The 19,882-nt window shown below is 42.8% G+C and overlaps 1 protein-coding gene across 2 annotated transcripts; it reads right to left on the bottom strand.

Moving 5' to 3' along the window:
• Positions 1-1,183: 1,183 nt before the first annotated feature.
• Positions 1,184-16,268, bottom strand: LOC106840906 (leukocyte immunoglobulin-like receptor subfamily A member 6). Of its 2 annotated transcripts, XM_014856612.3 has the most exons (9): positions 16,129-16,268; positions 15,873-15,908; positions 15,415-15,702; positions 14,956-15,255; positions 14,455-14,736; positions 13,850-14,149; positions 13,510-13,560; positions 1,877-1,927; positions 1,184-1,728 (listed from the first exon to the last, which is right to left on the bottom strand). In XM_014856612.3, the coding sequence occupies exons 1-9, from the start codon at positions 16,262-16,264 to the stop codon at positions 1,610-1,612; spliced, it is 1,563 nt and encodes a 520-aa protein (XP_014712098.3). In that variant the 5' UTR covers positions 16,265-16,268; the 3' UTR covers positions 1,184-1,609. The 2 variants fall into 2 exon arrangements, with proteins under 2 accessions (XP_014712098.3, XP_070354544.1); XM_070498443.1 differs by lacking the exon at positions 13,510-13,560 and having other exon boundaries at positions 1,189-1,728; positions 16,129-16,261.
• Between the last annotated feature and the right edge of the window lie 3,614 nt (positions 16,269-19,882).

The raw sequence follows: 19,882 nt of genomic DNA, 5'->3' as shown, positions 1-19,882 counted from the left end.
TTTTTTTTTATCCCAAGCACTTCTCTCTGACTTTCTTGTTTGTATAAGCAGCAGCACCTTCTCTCCATCACTCTCCTTCAAAACCTCTGAGTCATTCCTGCCTCCTCCCTAGCTGTTGTCCTCCAGAAAATAACTCTTCATCTGATACTGTGGATTCTGTTTCCATTTTTTGGGAAATGCACTAGCCAGAGACAATTCACAGGTTTGTTTATGGTGTTTTTCTATTCTTCAGTTGATGGACATTTGGGCTGTTGTCACTTTTTGTCCATTGTAAACAGTTCTTCTATGAACACAGTTGCATAAGTGTTTATTAGAATATCTGTTTGCAATCATTTTCCTTCTCTTTGTTGTAGTAAGAGCATTTAACATGAGATTTACCTCTTTACAAAGTTTAGTGTACAGTATGGAATTGTTAACTATAGGAACATAGTTGTATGGCAGATCTCTATAATTTATCAGTTTTGCATAACTGAAACTTACACCTGCAAGGAGAATTTTTAGACCATATGCTAATTCTGGGTCTAATTTTTTGAGGAACGGCCAAACTGCTTTTCTGAGTAGATGAACCATTTCACATACTCACCAGCAGTGTATGCAAATTCAGATTTCTCCACATACTCACCAACACTTCTTTTTTTTTTTTCAAATTATGGCCAAACCAGTGGGTGTGAAGTAGTATCTCATTGTGGTTTTATTTGAATATCCCTAATGACTAATGAGTTGACCATCTTTCATAAGTTTGCTGCCCCCTTGTATTTCTTTTTTGTAGAAATATCTATTCAAGCCATTGGACTATTTTTTAATTGGATTATTTAATTGGATTGTTTTTGGTTGTTGAGATAAAAGTATTCTTTATATATTGTGGATAGTAGATCCTTATTAGATATATGATTTGCAAATTTTTTTCCAATTTTGTGAGTTGTCTTTTACACTCTTAATCATATTTTTTAATGCACACACATTTTAAATTTTCGTGTATTTTTTCATTTGCATCTTGTCCTTTTAGTGTCATATCTAAAAACTATTGTCAAGTCTGAGTTTATGAAGATTTACTCTATGTTTTTCTCATATTGCCACCTTGAAGTTGGCCATGAAGGGAGTATATGCACCCTAGAAACTGGAAAATGCCTTGAATCAGTGTTTTTCACGGTGGGTTTCTCAGGAGCAGTAAGAAATGTGCTCTCACTTCAAACAGCAAGTCTTTATTCCAAGTCATGATATTTCCAAAGAAACTACACAGGTAGCATCTGATCAAAAGTGAAGTGCTTGTGGAGTCCAGAGAGGGCGTTAGGGCACCATTTTGGATTGACCTCTTTCAGGCTGGATCTTTGTTATTACAATTTATTGATTTATTAAAACAGATTGCATGTTCTGAAAGGAAAAACAGGTAACTCAACAGTGGTCAGGAAAAAAAGTTCCACAATTTAATGGAAGAAGAGTCTAGACATTGTCCCTGCACAGGAACAATGATTCCTCCACCTCGCAATGACCTGCAGACGGTTCACTCAGCATATGCCCCAGATGCCCTTCCAGAAACTACTGGGAACAAAAAATTTATTTCCAAGGCTCTACCAATCTGAACAATGCATTGTTCTCTCCTGGCTGCATCTTAGGGTCTTCGTGGTCTGTGACAAGCTTGAAATAGAAGAATCCCAAGGACAACCAGGACCAAACCAGCCATGCCCATCCGGATGAGGTTCTCCACTGTGTAATCTTGGGGATGTGAGGCTAGAAATTGTGGACAGAAAGTTCACAGAGGTCAGGGAAGAGCAAAATCGCCCCAAGATCCTTGATTGTCCACCCAGGGCACCTGCCTTCCCTTGAGAGGACATGACCCTCTGTGCCACCTCCATAACTGAAAATTTCCCCTACTCACCATTCTTTGAGTCTGACTTGTTTTGTGATGTGCAGATGGTGTCAGATCCTTCTGAGAACCAAAAAACAAAAAACAAAAAAAAAGTGGGGATGGATGAGGAGTTGATGAATCTCAAGCCTTTCCCCTGTGATCTGGAGTCTTAAAATTCTCTCTGTTTCTCATGACATAACTTATGCAGTCCCTTCATAACCCTTTCTCTGCTTTGGAAGAATTCCCTCTGTTCTCATTGGATTCTTTCAACCTCCCTTTGTTTTTGAATTTAGACTTTGCTTCTGAGTCTCTTTGGACCAGAGTTTTGATGTGCCCCAAGAACTCAGAATTGATGAGAAAAATGATCTCCCAGTACAGAAATAATGGAGTTCTTGTATGCTCTCTTTTCATTCTGGGATGTGGATCATGTAAGCTAACTCTTCTAGGTATGAGAGCTTCTATTTATTCACCGACTGAGGACCCAGGATCAACAGATGAAGGGTTGGTCATTCATATATGTGAGAAAGAGAGGTAATTTAATTCATACAGCATAAGTTGTGTTAAACACATGAAATAAATTGGGTAAGAGGGAGGTAGGTCTGTTTTGAACAGTATCACAGTGAAGGTCATGCTTGGAGATGATATTTAAGTTGATGCGTGGATAGGAGAAGGAGCCTGAGGGGAGTCATGTGAAGACCCAGAGGAGGCACACCACAGGCTGCGGGAAGAGCTGGTACCCAGAAAGATCTCAGTCTGTTCTTAAATAAGGAATAAAGTCATGTCTGCGGGATGTAGACAGAGTCCAGAAGAGAAAGAAGAGCTGAGATTCAGGGTCTTAGTGCACTCAAGACAGACCAGAAATGACAGGACAGATGAGAGGGGCCCCATCACCGTCATCATCACCATCCTCCTCTACCTCCTCCTCCTCCTCGTTCTCTCTCTCTCTCTTTGGAAGAATTCTGTAAACCACTATAAGATTTCAAGGAGAGAAGACAAATCATTCAAATTTATGTTTGAAATATTTCATGATAAAATGCTGAGTAAGACAGTGGGTTGCAAGAATGTGTGAATTTCCCAGCTTCTTAGAAATTGAAATCATGCGATGGTTAATGGCATTCAATAAACAGTAAATGAATGAATAAAAGAGATAACATCTACACTCTCCATATCCTATATCCAGAACCAAGGAAGTCCACAGTTCGGGTTTTCAAAGCCTTAAAGGAACAGAAAAAATGAGTGGTATTATAAAATTGGACGAGCACAAAAACTAGGTAATTCTGCAAATCTATTTTAACCAGTTTTAACAAAAAAAAGAAAAAGGAAACAAATTGTAGATCAATTATAATTATACATCTCCATGCAAAAGTTCTAATGAAGCTTATGCAAGTCAGAATGTATGAAACAACAATAAAAGTCATTCAGTGGGGTTAATATCCAAGTTTTTGATACTAAGAAGTCTTTATTTATTTTTTTTGAGGAAGATTAGCCCTGAGCTAACTACTGCCAATCTTCCTCTTTTTTTGATGAGGAAGACTGCCCCTGAGCTAACACCCATGCCCATCTTCCACTCCTTTATATGTGGGCCACCTATCACAGCATGGCGTGCCAAGCGGTGCCATGTCTGCACCTGAGATCGGAACCGGCAAACCCCGGGCCGCAGAGAAGTGGAATGTGCGAACTGAACCACTTAACCACTGCACCACCCAGCCGGCCCCAGAAGTCTTTATTTTTTATTAAGGTAACATTGGTTTATAACATTGTATAAATTTCAGGTGTACATCATTATATTTCGATTTCTTTTTAGATTACAGCATGTTCACCACCCAGAGACTAATTACAATCCATCACCATGTGCCTAATCATTCTTTTTGCCCTCCTTCCTCCCCCCTTCCACTCTGGTAACCACCAATCCAATCTCTGTCTCTATGTGATTGTTTGTTGTCGTTTTTGCCTTCTATTTATGAGTGAGATCATACTGTATTTGACTTTCTCCCTCTGACTTAGTCTGCTTAGCATAATATCCTCAAGGTCCATCCATGTTGACACAAATGGCGAGATTTCAGCATTATTTATGGCTAAGTAGTATTCCATTGTGTATATATATAACATCTTCTTTATGCATTCATCCTTTCTTGGGCACCTAGGTTGCTTCCAAGTCTTGGCTATTATTAATAATAATGCAATGAACACAGGGGTGCTTGTATCTTTATGCATTTGTGTTTTCCTCTTCTTTGTTTAAATGCGCAGCAGTGGAATAGCTGGATTATATGGTGGTTCTATTCTTAACATTTTGAGGAATCTCCTTACTGTTTCCCATAGTGGCTGCACCAGTTTGCATTTCCACCCATGGTGTATGAGAGTTCTCTTTTCTGAGACAACACATTATTTCCTGTCTTGTTAATTGTAGCCATTCTGATGGGAGTGAGGAGATGTCTCATTGTAGTTTTGATCTGTATTTCCCTCATCGTTGGTGATGTTGGACATCTTTTCATGTGCCTGCTGGCCATCTCTATGTATTCTTTGGAGAAATGTCTGTTCAGATCTTTTGCCCATTTTTAAAATTGGGTTGCTAGTTTTTTTGTTGTTGAGATGCATATGTTCTTTACATATTTTTGATATTAACCCCTTATCAGGTATTATGGTTTGCAAATATCTTATCCCAATTGTTAGGTTGTCTTATCACTTTGTTGATGGTTTCTTCTGCTGTGCAGAAGCTGTTTAGTTTGATGTAGTCCCATTTGCTTATTTTTCCTCTTGCCCGGTCAGACATGGTACTTGAAAATATGCTGCTAAGACCGATGTCAAACAGCATACTGCGCATGTTTTTTTCTAGAAGTTTAATGATTCCAGGTCTTGCATTAAAGTCTTTTTATCCATTTTGAGTTAATTTTTGTGTATGGTGTAAGATGATAGTCTACTTTCATTCTTTTTCATGTGGCTGTCCAGTTTTCCCAATACCATTTATTGAAGAGATTTTTTTCCCCATTGTATGTTCTTGGCTCCTTTGTTGAAAATTAGCTGTCCATGGATGAGTGGGGTTTTTTCTGGGCTCTCAATTCTGTTCCATTGATCTGTGTGTCTCTTGTTGTGCCAGTATCTTGCTGTTTTGGTTGATGTATCTTTGTAGTATATCTTGAAATCAGGGAGTTTGATACCTCCAGCTTTGTTCTTTTATCTCAGGATTGCTTTGGCTATTTGGGTTCTTTTGTTGTTCCATATAAATTTTAGGATTCTTTATTCTATTTCCGTGAAAAATTGTATTGGAACTTTGATAGGGACTGCATTGAATCTATAGACTGCTTTAGGAAGTATGGACATTTTAATATGTTAATTCTTCCAATCCAAGAGCACAGAATATCTTTCCATTTCTTTGTCTTCTTCAGTTTCTTTCAACGATTTTTTTTAAAAGATTGGCACCTGAGCTAACAACTGTTGCCAATCTTTTTTTTCCCTTCTTCTTCTCCCCAAAGTGCTCCAGTACATAGTTGTATATTCTAGTTGTAAGTGCCTCTGGTTGTGTTATGTGGGATGCTGCCTCAGCATGGCCTGATAGGCAGTGCCATGTCCATGCCCAGGATCCAAACTGTCAAAACCCTGGGCTGCCAAAGCAGAGAGTGTGAACCTAACCACTCGGCCATGGGGCTGGCCCCTCAACAATGTTTTATAGTTTTCAGTGTACAGATCTTTCACCTCTTTGGTAAAGTTTATTCTCAGGTATATTATTCTTTTTGTTGCAATTGTAAATGAGATTGTATTCTTAATTTCGCTTTCTTCTACTTCATTGTTAGTGTATAGAAACACAACTGATTTTTATATGTTTATTTTGTGTCCTGCAACTTGACCATATTCATTTATTATTTCTAAATGTTTCTGGCTGGATTCTTTACCATTTTCTATATATAAAATCATGTCATCTGCAAATAGTGACACTTTTACTTCTTCCTTTCCAATTTGGATCCCTTTTATTTCTTTTTCTTGCCTGATTTTTCTGGCTAAGACTCTCAATACTATAAGTAAGAATGGAGAAAGTGGGCATCCTTGTCTGATTCCTGTTCTTAGAGGGATAGCTTTCAGTTTTTCTCCATTCAGAATGTTTTTAGCTGTGGTTTTGTCATATATGGTCTTTATTATGCTGAGGTACTTTCCTTCTATACCAATTTTATTCAGAGTTTTTATCACAAATGGATGCTGTATCTTGTCAAATGCTTTCTCTGCATCTATTGAGATGATCATGTGATTTTTATTCTTCATTTTGTTAATGTGGTGTATCACGTTGATTGATTTGCAGATGTTGAATGATCCCTGCATCCCTGAAATAAATCCCACTTGATCATAGTATATCATCTTTTTAATGTGTTGTTGTATTTGATTTGCTAGTACTTTTTAAAGGATCTTTGCATGGATGTTCGTCAGTGATATTGGCCCGTAATTTTCTTTTTTTGTGTTGTCCTTATCTCATTTTAGTATTAGGATAATCTTGGTTTCGTAGAATGAGTTAGGAAGCTTCCTCTCCTCTTCAATTTTTTAGAAGAGTTTGAGAAGGATAGGTATTAGGTCTTCTTTCAGTGTTTGGTAGAATTCACCATGGAAGCCATCAGGTTCTGGACTTTTATTTTTTTGGGGGGGGGGGTTTGATTATTGTTTCAATCTCCTTACTGGTGATTTTTCTATTCAAATTCTCTATTTCTTCTGGATTCAATTTTAGAAGGTTGTATGATTCTAAGAATTTATCCATTTCTTCTAGATTTTCCCATTTTTCGGTGTATAGTTTTTTGTAGTATTCTCTTACAATCTTTTGTATTTCTGATATGTCTGTTGTAATTTCTCCTCTTTCATTTCTGATTTTATTTGTTTGAACCTCCTCTCTTTTTTATTGGTGAGTCTAACTAAAAGTTTGTCAATTTGGGTTATCGTTTTAAAGAACCAGCTCTTCATTCCATTGATTTTTTTCTAATTTTTAAAGTCACTATTTCGTTTATTTCTGTTCTGATTTTTGTTATTTCCTTCCTTCTACTGATTTTGCGCTTTGTTTGTTCTTCTTTTTCCACTTCCCTTAGGTGCACTGTTAGATTATTTGTTTGGGATTTTTCTTGTTTGTTGAGGTAGGCCTGTATTGCTATAAACTTCCCTCTTAGAACTGCTTTTGCTGTATCCCATAAATATTCCCATTTTCATTAGTCTCCATGTATGTTTTGATGTCTCCTTTGAGTTCTTCATTGATCTAATTGTTTTCCAGTGGCATTTTGTTTAATCTCCACATATTTGTGGCTTTTCTGATTTTCTTCCTGTAGTTGATTTCTAGTTTCATACCGTTGTGGTCAGAAAAGATACTTGGTATTATTTCAATCTTCTTTCATTTATTGAGACTTTCTTTGTGGCCTAATATTTGATCTATCCTGGAGAATGTTCCATGTGCACTTGAAAAGAATGTGTATTCTGTGGGTTTTGGATGGAATGTTCTGTATGTATCTAAGTTCCTCTAGTCTAATGTGTCATTTATGGCCAGTGTTTCCTTATTGATCTTCTGTTTTGATAATCTATCCATTGGTGTAAGTGGAGTGTTAAAGTCCCCTAGTATTATTGCATTACTGTCTATTTCTCCTTTTATGTCTGTTAATAATTGCTTTATATATTTAGGTGCTCCTATGTTGGGTGCATAGGTCTTTACAAGTGTTATATCCCCTTGTTGGATTGTTCCCATGTCATGTCCTTTGTTATATAGTGCCCTTCTTTGTCTCTTGTTACAGTTTTTGTTTTAAGTCTATTTTGTGTGATATAAGTATTGCTACCCCAGATTTCCTTTCATTGTCATTTTCATGGAGTATCTGTTTCCATCTCTTCACTTTCTGTTTGTGAGTGTCTTTAGGTCTGAAGTGTGTCTTTTGTATCCAGCATATATCTATTTCTCATTTTTTATCCAGTTGGCCACCTTTTTCTTTTTGATTGGAGCATTTAGTCTATCGACATTTACAGTAGCTATTGATAAATCTGTACTTATTGCCATTTTGTTACTTTTTTCTGGGTGTTTTAGTAGTTCTTCTCTCTTCCTTTCTTCTTCTCTTGCTCTCTTCTATTGTCGTTTGCTGGCTTTCTTTAGTATTATGTTTGGGTTCTTTCTCTTATTTTTTTATGTATTTATTATAGGTTTCTGGTTTCTGATTACCATGAGGTTCATATGTTATAACCCACATATAGCAATCTATATTAAGTTGACAATCTCTTTAGCTTGACTCATTGCTGAAAGCTCTACTCTTTTGCTCCCCTACAACCAATTTTGTATTTTTGATATCATATCTAACTTCTGTTTTTGGTGTGTTTTTTAACAGTTACTCTTTTACCTGGGAAGTAGGTAACTTTAGTACTTTTGTCTTTTGACCTTCATAGGTGTTGGATCTGCTACGTTTATTGTATATTTGCCTTTACCAGTAATCGTGTTGCTTTTTTTTTTATAAATGTTGTTTTTTTTTGTTTGTTTTTATTTTTTTTCCTTTTTCTCCCCAAAGCCCCCCGGTACACAGCTGTACATTCTTCGTTGTGGGTCCTTCTAGTTGTGGCATGTGGGACGCTGCCTCAGCGTGGTCTGATGAGCAGTGCCATGTCCACGCCCAGGAATCAAACCAACGAAACACTGGGCCGCCGGCAGTGGAGCCCGCTAACCCAACCACTCAGCCATGGGGCTAGCCCCTCTTGTTGCTTTTTTGGGGATAATTTTATTATTCCTATTTGTGGTCTTCTCTTTCCCACTTAAATGGGTCCCTGTAGCATTTCTTGTAAGGCCAGTTTCTTGGTTATAAGTCCCTTACTTTTTGCATATATGGGAAACTCTTCATCTCTCCTTCTATTCTGAATAATAACCTTGCTGGGTAGAGTATTCTTGAATGTACGTGTTTTCCTTTCAGGACTTTAAATATCTTATGCCACTCTCTTCTAGCCTGTAACGTTTCTGCTGAGAAGTCCACTGATGTGGTTTCCTTTGTATGTAACTTGTGGCCTTTCTCTTGTGGCTTTTAGGCTTCTCTCTTTATCTTTAATTCTTGACATTTTAATTATAATGTGTCCTGGTGTGGGTCTCTTTGGGTTTATTCTGTTTTGTGCTCTGTGTTTCGTGTACCTGGATGTCTGTTTCCTTCCTTAGGTTAGGAAAGTTTTCAGCTATTATTTCTTTAAATAGATTCTCTGTCTGTTTGCCTCTCTCTTCTCCTTCTGGGACACCTATAATGCAGATGTTAGCGTGCTTGATGTTGTTCCTGAGGTCCCTGAGATTGTCCTCACTCTTTTAAATTATTTTTTTTTAATCTGATCAGCTTGGATGGTTTTCTCTAGTCTTTCATCCAGCTCACTGATCCATTCTTCTGTATAATTTACTCTGCTCTTGAGTCCCTCTAGTGAATTTTTCGTTTCCACTGTTGTATTCTTCTGGTTATTTTTTATATTTTCTGATCTTTGTTGATGTTCTCATTGAGTTCATCCCTTCTTCTCCCAAGATCAGTAAGCATCATTATTGCTTTTGTTTGAACTCTTTGTCAGGTAGATTGTTTATTTCTGTTTGGTTTAGTTCTTTTTCTGGAGTTTTGTCCTGTTTCCTTACTTGGAATGAATGCGTTTCTCTCCTCATTTTGTCCCTTTTCTGTGCTTATATCTATGTATTAGGTAGGTTAGCTACATCTCCTGATCTTGGAGAGGTGGCCTTATGTAAGAGATGCCTTATGAGGCCCAGCTGTATGCTTCCTTCTCTTCACTGGTTCCAGTTGTTCCAGGAGTACCACCTGTGTGGGCTACATGTGTCCTTCTGTTGTGGCAGGGTTGCTCTTGCTGAAGGTGCCCAGGGAGGCTAGGCTGTCCCCCTGTCTTTTGGATTGTAATGCTTAACTCTGTTTGGCTGCTATGGAGGCTTCAGTCGCTTTATCAAGCTTAGGGAGCCTCAGTGCAGTTGGCTGCAAGGTCTAATAGCACATTCCTGTTTCAGTTTTTCTGTTAAGTGAGTAGGCTCCCAGCATGGTTGGCTGATAGCCTCAGGGTCTTACAATTGCTGTAGGCCTCCAGCCTGCAAGGTTATTGTCAGCTGTCTCAGGATTGCTGCTGTGTGGAGCTGATCACAGGCATGGGAGTACCCAGTTTTTTCAAGCTTTGGAAGGTGGGACTGATCCCCTATGTGGTTGTTTGAGAAGCACAAGTCTGTTGCAGCTGACAAGCCCCACTGCACACTAGGCCACACACCCCATCAACACAGTCCTGCTCCATGTGTGCACCCTGACCCACTGAAGCTGACCCAGTCATTCCACTGAAAAGACCTCCCACACCACCAATGCCCCCAGACACTCCACCCACTCCTCATGCATGCCCTGCCCCACAAGTCAGACCCACTAACGAGGCTGAAGAGGTTCCAGGCACCTTGCCTATGCAGGCCCCAAAGTTGCCCAAGTGTTTGATCTTGGGTGGGACAAGTCCCTAGGGCAGGCTGCCTTTCCTGACTGAGCTAGATTAAATCAGTGCTCTAGTGGGTGGGGCAGACCCTAGACTAACAGGCCAGGAGAAGAACTCCAATGATGTCTGCCAGTGTCTGTGTCAGCACGCCTGTAGTAGGTCTCAATATGGTTGCTGCCAATGTCTCAGTCCCTGGAGAGGTCGCACCTCTCAGTGATATGCACCCAGAGCCTATCAGGTGAGTCTCTTTTCACAAAAGGACTGTGCACCATTCTTTCTGGTGATTTTAGGTTGCTTTCTGAAACAGGTGAATTTATGCATGGGCCCTTTAAGAGCTTGCTTTCCTCTGCTTATATCTGATGGCATTTCTAGGGATATTCCCCTTTGCAGTTAATAGCCAGTAAAGCTGGATATTACGGCGCTCATCTTGGTTGTGCTGAGTCCAAAAGCTGCTTACTCCTAACTGTAGCTGCAACACTCCCCCACTCAGATCCCCTCTCCTTCAGGGAAGGCTGGGTAACTTAGGATTGCTCCAAGCCGACTGTGAAGCTCCATGGCTCATGAAGGTGGGATTTTTTTCTCTCCAGAAAGGATTTTTGGCTTCTTTCACTTCAGTCAGCACTGTCCCTTGTTGTGGGAGTTCTTTTTATCCAATTTTCAGTTCTCTCTCAGGGGCAATTGTTCCAAGAGTAGTTGTAAATTTGTTGTGCTTGTGGGAGGTGGGGAGTTCAGAGTCCGTCTATGCCACCACCTTGATCGAACTTCTCCTAAGAAGTCTTTTAAATATATCTCACCATGGTTAAAATTAAAGAGAAAACAATTCCAGAGATGTACCAAAGTCCAGAAAAAACGTTCCTTATTTTTATGAAGATAAGGGTATTTTTTTCTAATAAAATTTGAATGTAACAGAAAAATGGACTGAACATGGATAGGTCAAAAATAGATTTTTGATGTGGTTGAATTAAAATAATTTTGACTAAAAATGACGATGTTTTCTTAAAGTGACACAAGTACATTGTAACAGTTTGCTTTGTCATCATTATCATATGGCATTTCATGCAAATAAAATTGGTACACAATGTGGAAGTAAAGAAGTGAAATTTCAATTATCTTGAGGTTGATATACTTATTATCAGTAAATCAGAGATCAATTGAAAAATAATTCAAAGTCGGATAAACTGTAGTAAGTTAATAGGATATAAAATTAATGTAACCAAACCAATACATTGTTATCTGTATTAACTATTATTTAGAAATTATAAAGAAATCAAAGAGTTTCTTCATAATTTAATAAAGTCTATGAATAATTCTTCCACTGTGAGTGTAGACAATTTTATGAATAAAACTTCAAAATGCATCTGAGGTCATTAATAAAAGTCCTTTTAAACATCTTTTATAAGAAAACTTCGCATTAATAAGAAATTGTTCTCCAGAATGAATGTATAAATTTAATCTAAACCCAATGAAAATAGTAGTAGAACTGCCTATTTTTAAGTCATGAAAATTTTTAACTTAAATTTGTAAATTTATATAGGCAAGCATTGCTGTAAAAATTCTCAGAGAAGGAGAGAGCAATAATAGAGGAATGTGCACAGAAAATGCAGAGTAGACAGGAACTGAACACAGACATGGTATACAGTAATCCAAGTGACTGCAGTGAGCCATGCATGGTCCCTCCTTACTCTCAGGTGTGCACTGAGTGGCATGGAGGCCTCCAGGTGAGCACAGGAGGGTCATGCAGATTGGTACCCACAGGTGGGCATGTTTCCCTCTATAGGAGAGTGTCTAGTGCAGGCTCCACTGGCACCCAAAACAGATCCCACCTTGCCTGAAAAGTCTTCTCTCCTGGTCTGAGAGGGCTCAGGGACCCCTCATAGATGAGGATGAGGAGTTTCATCTAAGGGTCTCTTAGGAATAAGAAATAGGAGCTGCCAAGGGAGTACCCTTCTATCCCTTCTGCAACTCCCCCAGCCTGCCCACCTCCATCAGTCCAGCATCTTCCCTGGATTCCAAGTCAGTCCTGCACACCAAATGCTGCAAACCTTCCCCTCTCCTTCTACTCCACACATTTTCCAAAACTGGTCAAAACTGGGTTGAGATGCTCAATCAATGGGGATTCCAAATCTTTGCAGTCTCCACAACACTATGTCTTCTCGCTAAGGTGAGATTCTAGGCCTGATGGATAAAAATCACATGAACTTGATTCCTGTCTCCCTCAGCTTTTTAATCCTGACAACGTCAGAGTTACTGGGAGAAGCAGGACAGGCACAGAGAGGGCTGGACCAGAAGCAAGTCTATGATGAGCCACTTTCCAGATACTCCAGAAGGTTGAAAATGAAGGGTCCTCTGGATGTCATGGCCAGGCCACCCCACTTACTCAGATGGGGAAAGACTTTCTCATATGTTCAACCTCCCAGGAGAGCTGAGCCAACACAGACTCAGTCCCATCTCAAAGGTGCCTCTGTGGGTTCTCCCCATGCTCCTGTCTCCTGGTGTTTAGTGATGCTGTGATTATGATACAAGGAAGTCAGTGGGTGGGGACCTTTGTTTTGAAACCTCAGTCTAATCTCATTTCCTCCAATAAATGAGAAATGAGAAACTTCAAATCTTCCTCATTTCACTGAGTCTCATTCCACCCCTCTCCCTTCCTCAGCCACGTCTGAGACTGCAGGGATGGGGTGTCCCAGAGGTGGCAGCTTCCCACCTATATCCCCCTCTCATGGGCTGGACCCTCATCTATGAAACGTCCCCTGTGCTTCAATTATTTCCACCATGTCTCAGACTTTCCTCTGGATAGGGCCCAGAGAAGAGCTTCTGAGCTCAGAGTGGACATGGTCAGGGGTTCCCCACCAGAGACCAGGAGCTCAGGCCCCAGGGACCTGTCCAAAATCACCATCTGAAGAGTCACTGAGACTCCCCCAGTGGATCTCACTCATATATCATAAACCAAAGAGGAGGCAGGTGAAGGGGGGCTGCCACTTTCCCTCTTCAGTCCAGTTGCCCCTCCCACAGGGTGGATGCCCAGCATCTCCCTCTACCATGACTGTCCATGCATCATCTGTCAGCCTTACAGCCCCTGTAGCCCTGTGGTCCCCTGGCATTTCTGCCCACCTCCTAGCTCCCCTGGGAGACAAGCCTATCATTGAGCATCTGAAGGGGCATCACACCCTCTGAGAAACTCTCAGAACTGCCCTGCATAATCTGTGCTCCCTCTGAGCAAAGGGTCTTCAGTGACTCACCAGTTGTTGAGATGGGTCCTGTGCGTGGGGGACTGGGGTCCCCAGAAGGTCCTGAGATTGAAGACAGGAAGGGAATAAGGGGCTGGGACTGACCCCGAAGTCCCCACCTTACTCAAACTCTTCCTTTGCATCTGCCCCATGCTCCCCTCTCAAGACTGTCCCACTGTCCACCTTGCACCTTCTAGATACAGGTGAGGAGGAAGGGGGTGGGCAGGGTTGGGAGGGCCTCTGAGGGGAAGATCCAGAGATGACCTTCACTCTCATCCTAGCCCAGAATATCTGCAAGACAGGGCCCCAAATAGAACATGGGGACAGAAGGGACAAGGCTGGGGCTCCTCACCTGATACTAGGAGCTCCAGGGGGTCACTGGGGAGCGACAACAGGTAGGGGGAGGTGCTGTCTGAACTGTAGCACCTGTAGGTCCCCTCATGGTCTGAGGTCACAGGGTTGATGGTGAAGTTGGCCTGAAAGGGTTCATTGGTGTCCTCCAGACGAAGGTGCTGATGAGGAGCAAGTGACCCTTCCTTGGACAGATGAAAAGTATCCAACCAGATCTCAGAGCGACACTGCAGGGTCACCTTCTCTCCCCAGGACACTGAGGGCCCCGGCTGGGTGGAGAGGGAGGGCTTCTCATACATTCCTGGGGAGAGGAGAGTTGTGATGTGTAGAGAGCCTTGTCTCCCTTATACCCTTGACCCTGAGCTCAGGGACCACTGTCCTTTCTCCAGGGACTCTGTCAGTGACTCCCTCTCAGCTCCTCTCAGTCCCTCTGGACGGATCTCTTTTATCTCCTTGCCCCTCACTCCCCCTTTCTTACTCACTCTCCCTAGAACACTGCCCTTTCTCAGTCCCTGCTCCAGGACCCTCTCTCTGGACCCCATCACCACCAGGGGAGACCCTGGGCCCAACACCCTGAGCTGACAATCAGGACATGGGGCTCCTCACCTGTGATCATGATGTCCAGGGGTGCACTGGGGGCTGACCACACATAGGAGAGGTTGTATCCACTGTAGCATCTGTACTGGCCCCCATGGGTGTGGTTCACATGGCCCAGGGGGAAGCTGGGGCTGTGCTGCCCGCAAAGATGCTGGGGGGGTGTGAGCCCCTCATCCTTGGTCAGAGCGAAACTATCAAAGCCGGCCTCTGAGTGACACTGGAGGGTCAGGTTGTCTCCAGAGAGCACCAGCGAGCCAGGCTGGGCTGAGAGGGAGGGCTCCCTGTACACACCTAGAGAGAAGCATCATAGGGGACACATACCCAACATTGCCTACTGGGGCCTTCAGTGATATTTCTCACTGGTCTACCCCCCAAAACATTGTGCTCTGTGGTTCAGGTCCCAGAAGGCCATGTCACTGAACCCCCTCCCCCATAGGGCTTTACTGGGCACACATCTTAGGTCAGTCATTTTGGAGTCCCAGGAAAGAGATAGGTTGTGGGGGCCCTCACCTGTGACCTCAAGATGTAGAAGATTGCTGGGGAGTGACCACACATAGGGGTAGGCTTTGGAGGAACCATAGCATTTGTAAGTTCCTCCATGGGAGGTGTTCACGGGGCCCACAGGGAAGAGGGCCTGCCACCTCCCACGATAAGTCCTTGATTCCATGTGTTGTGGCAGGTGAGCTTCTCCCTCCTTCAGCAGATGGAAAATGCCCAGTGTGGACTCTGAGCTACAGGTTAAGAACACGTTCCCTCCTTTTGCCACCACAGGGCCTGGATGGGCTGAGAGGGAGGGTGCACTGTACACTCCTGAGGGAGAAGGAGGGAGCTGTGTTAAAGGGGGGACCATCAGCCCACATACCCCAGGTGTGAACTGTGAGGGCTGAGGTCCCTGGATTCCACACTTTGTTCCCTTCTGCCTGTGAGAGGGGGCCCACAGTGAGAGGGGACCCAGCTCCTCCCCCTTACCTGTCACCACCAGGGGCAGGGGGTCACTGTGCTCTGACCAGCCATTCCTGCTGGTGTTGTATGCACACTGATACAGCCCTGCAGTCTGTGAGCTCATAGATTCAATGGAGAATCTGGCCTTGTTGCTGGAGTCCTGTGGGGTCTCTGTAACCAAGGGTTTAGAGACTCCACCTTTATACAGATGGTAGACATCAGCCTGCAGAGATCCCTGACACCAGATGGTCACTGGGCTTTCCCTGGTGAGCATGGGTCCTGGGTCAGCCCAAATGGAGGGTTTGGGGGGTGCTCCTGCAAAGGAATCAGACCTGAAGTGTCAGGGGAGCCTTTCTCTCTTCAGTTTCCCCAGCCATCACTCAAGGCCCTTCCCAGACTGGTCACTTCAGCCTAGACCCTCTGACCTCACTCAAGCTTCCTGGGGGTTCAATGGGCTGCAGCAGAGGGTTTGGGGGATGACTCACCTGTCTGTACCTGGTTCCATGGGCTCCAACACAGCCCTGGAAGAGATTTTCCTGTGAGAGTGTATCCACTCACCCACTCATAGAAGCTCTAACCCTGGTGGAGGCCCTTGAGTTTGGGGGTCAGATCTGTGGCTGAGTAGAGTCTCCCTCCACCAAGAAGTTGCCTCCTCCACTGAGCCTCCTGAGTCCTGGGGTCTCAAGACCAAGTCCTGGGAGTAGAGGCAACCCTATCCCTCTTCTTTTCCAAAAAACTTACCAAGGCAGAGAAGGACAGTGAGGGTAGGTGTCCTGGCTTTGCCTCCCATGGTCCCAGCTGTACAGACAACTTTAAAAGTCCACAGAGCCAAGGAGGACAGACAGACACACAGGGAGTGACAAGATCCTGGCTTCATGTGACACGTCACAGGTTCTTCAACAGCAGCCTCAGAGGAAAGGGAACAGCCCCTCCCAAGTCCTTGCTCTCTTCTCCATGAAAAATGGAGCTGAGAAAACAGGCTTTGGGAACCTTCCAGACCAGGTCTGAGGCTCTCCAGGCCCCACATGCTCTCCCTCTACATCCTACAAATTTTCTTGGTTCCTTCCACCATCCCAGCATCAACCAGGGTTTATCGAGCAGTTACCATGCCCAGGCATGAGATTTGTTGGTGAAGCTGACAGATTCACTCCCTGGGCTCATGGAGTTCTGATTAGGGACAACAGAAAATACAGATATTTAGATAATGGATAATTTGGCTATAGTTTTGGTAAGTTGTAGAGAAAAAGAAAAACTGATAGCAGAGAGACTCAGTAACTGGTGGACGTCTAGCAACCTTGGTGATGGAGTGTGGGGACCTTCTGGAGAAGGAGAGAGCAAGACAAGGTATGGTTAGCACAAGTGTGGTGAGAGGCCAGCATCCTTGATCAGGAAGAGGGTAAACTAGTCTAAGAACTGTGAGTAATCAGGTAATGCTGCACCCTCTTCACAGAGGCTCTTGTGCACCCTGTGAGTATTCTTGGATTTTATCTTTCAGGCAATGGGGAAATTTTCAGTAAAAGAATGTAAGAACCTATTGCTGTTTTGAGAAGAGAACCACTCTGTATGGGCTATTCTGTAGGGAAGTATTGATATAAACACTGATAAAACTCCATCATTAATCCAACCCCTAGATGATGAGACAATCAGTAATCTAAGTGGTTTATGAGGAATTCTCATGTAACCCTTACACAAATCCTACAACAAAAACACATTCACAGTTGAGTGGGATGAGGCAGAAAGAAGTCTTCATCATTATCATGGTCTAGGAGGTTTAAAAGGAGTCTGCTATGTTCTAGTTAGCTCAGGGAGCTGCCCACGAGAAGGCACAAGTGTGGTAATTACTCAGATTCTGTGTGTGTCTGGTGAGCGGATGTGGTCAACTGGGATGATTTTGGTTTTCAGGGAGGAGCTGGCTTTGCTGGGGCTGGAGAGATTAGCCCAGTGGGATCATCAACGTTATGGATGGTCAGGTGGAGACAGTTATAATTCACATGAAGGAGGGTGGATACATGAGGAAGGGCTTTGTGCAGGGTTGGGTCAGTGACAGATAAATTTGGGGCCATAAGAATAAAATACTTCATCAGAGAGTGAGGGCCTGGGGTATGAGGCAGGAAGGACAATGATGGGTTGGCATCAACTAGTCATCTTGAGTCTTCAACTGAACTTCACTGTCATGATGGACCAGGGTCACAGAAAGAAGGGGCGTAACTGTGAATTTGTTCATTGTATACGAAGTGGAAGAGAATGAGGAATTGAGGGCTCTTCCACTCTCTTCCTTGCTAGACTAGTGGAGCCTATGGGGAGAAGGGAGAAGGGAGGCTTGAGAAGATGTTTATAATACTGTCAACTGACTCACAGAGGGAACCATGACCTCCCTCCTGTCCTGGGTCTGTGGTTTTGTTTCTCCCAAGCACTTCCTTTCTCTGACTTCTTTGTTTTCATAAGCAGCAGCTCCTTCTCCGCATCACTCTCCATCAAACTTCTGAGTCATTTCTGCCTCCTCACCACCTCTTGTCCCCCAGACCCTGACTCTTCATCTGATACTGTGGATTCTGTCTCCATGCTTTGGGCAAATGTACTAGTTAAAGACAATTCACAGATTTTAAGACAAGAGGGGACATTTATTGACAGTGTACTTTGTGCAAGTAACATGCCCTCTCCTATTTTCCTTTTTGCGGGAAAAAATGATCACAACCTCAGTTCTCAGGGTTGTTGTAGGGTCAGTAGTGTCTGAGACATGGAAGGGTCTCGATCTGATGTCTTTTCTATGACATTATTAAGACATGTGCTGTAAGAGACTTATGGTAGGAAGGGATACTTGGAAGTGTCCAAATCTGCCCTCCTAGCCAAGTAACAATATAAATGAGAAGCCACATCACATCCATGGTCGAATTGCAGATAACCAAAGACTTAAAGGATGCAAGAATGATGGTGCTCATCCTGGATTCTATACTCTACCAAATCAAGAGTGAAGGTGAAAATTTCACCAGTGGATTCATTCCTAAGCTCTATGGTACTTGGAGCATCTCTGTGTTGGTGAGGATTTTACCACAGATAAAACTCCACAGGAACATGGGGCAATTTCTTAAAGTACAAGAGATTTATAAGGAACCAGGTCCTTTTTACTTACTTTTCTTTTTATTGATGTAAAATCCACATAACACAGTATTGTCCTTAGTAAAGCACATAATTCACTGAAATTTAGTAAATTCGCAATGTTGCAACCACCACTTTCCTCTAGTTCCAAGAGATTTTCATTACCCCAAAAGAAACATGAAGCTTGTCTCCACTCCCTCCTCCAGTTCAGGCTCTGACAGACACAAATCTGATTTCTGTCTCCATGGGTTTTCTTCTTCTCTCTGTTTTATATAAATGAAATCCTACAAAATGTGATCTCTTGTGTCTGGCTTCATTCACTTAGATTCATATTTTTGATGTTCATTCACACTGTTGTGTGTATCCGTACTTCGTTCCTTTTATGGCTGAATAAAAGTTCAACGTGATGGAGATAGCAGATTTTGTTTATAAAAGGCAGTCCAGAGCAAGAAAGTGTGTATAGGCGTGGATCCAAACCTGCCATGTGGTATGTACCTTCATGTTATAGGGGTGAGAAAAGAAAGAAGGCAATCGAGGAGAGTCAGCAGTGGTAGGGAGGGAAAGCACCATGGTTTAATAGAGGAAGAATCCTGACTGGAGACACCCAGACATTTTCCTGCACCCAAACCATGTTTACCTCCTCGATATTCTCAGCAGAGAATTCAACCAATATATGCTGCAGATTTCCTTTCAGAACATCTTGGGTCCATAAGATTAATTTTCAAGTTTCTACCTCACTGAATTGTGGGTTTGTTCTCTTGTGTTTACCTCCTGGCTGCATCTTAGTTCCTTCTCTGGCTGTGCAGAGCCTGAAATAGCAGAATCCCGAGGACCACCAAGATGAAGCAAGTCATTCCCACCTGGATGAGATATTCCACTATGTAGTCTTGAGGACGCGAGGCTAGAAATTTTGGACAAGAGATCACGGAGGTCAGGGCAGATCAAAATCACCCCAGGATCCTTGGATGTCCACCCAGGGCACCTACCTCCCCTTGACAGGTCATGACCCTCTGCACCAACCCCATAACTGAGAATTACTCCTGCTCACCACTCTTGGGGTCTGACTTGTTTTGTGATGGGCTTGTGGTGTCAGCTGCTTCTGAGATTCATAAAACGAGGGGCTGAGTGAGGAGTCCCAAGTCCAGCCTTTCTATGTGTTCTTGGTTCTGACCTTATCACAACATAAGTTTTATGTGTTTCCTTAATTAACCCTTTCTCAGCTGAAGCCAGGTTTCCTCTGGGCTCATTGGATTCCCCAGGCTCCCTGTGTTATGTGAATTCAGGTCTCCTTTCTGAGTCACATCTCAGTGGAACACACTTTGGTGGTGCCCCAAGAGGTCAGAACAATTTTCTCTCCGATTCAGAATTAATGGAGCTCTTGTGCGTTCTCTGTTCAATC

The sequence above is a fragment of the Equus asinus genome, chromosome 26 (assembly GCF_041296235.1).
Source record: "Equus asinus isolate D_3611 breed Donkey chromosome 26, EquAss-T2T_v2, whole genome shotgun sequence".
Lineage (NCBI taxonomy): Eukaryota > Metazoa > Chordata > Mammalia > Perissodactyla > Equidae > Equus > Equus asinus.
Note: the sequence above shows the minus strand (reverse complement) of the source record. Positions and strands in the feature narration are given on the sequence as shown.

Coding starts and splice junctions, on each gene's coding strand:
- LOC106840906 (XM_014856612.3), bottom strand. CDS start 16,264: ATGAAGCCAGGATCTTGTCACTCCCTGTGTGTCTGTCTGTCCTCCTTG. Junction 13,561..13,849: donor CCTGGAGCTCCTAGTATCAG/GTGAGGAGCCCC, acceptor CTTCAATCTCAG/GACCTTCTGGGGACCCCAGT. Junction 1,729..1,876: donor CAAGTCAGACTCAAAGAATG/GTGAGTAGGGGA, acceptor CACAATTTCTAG/CCTCACATCCCCAAGATTAC.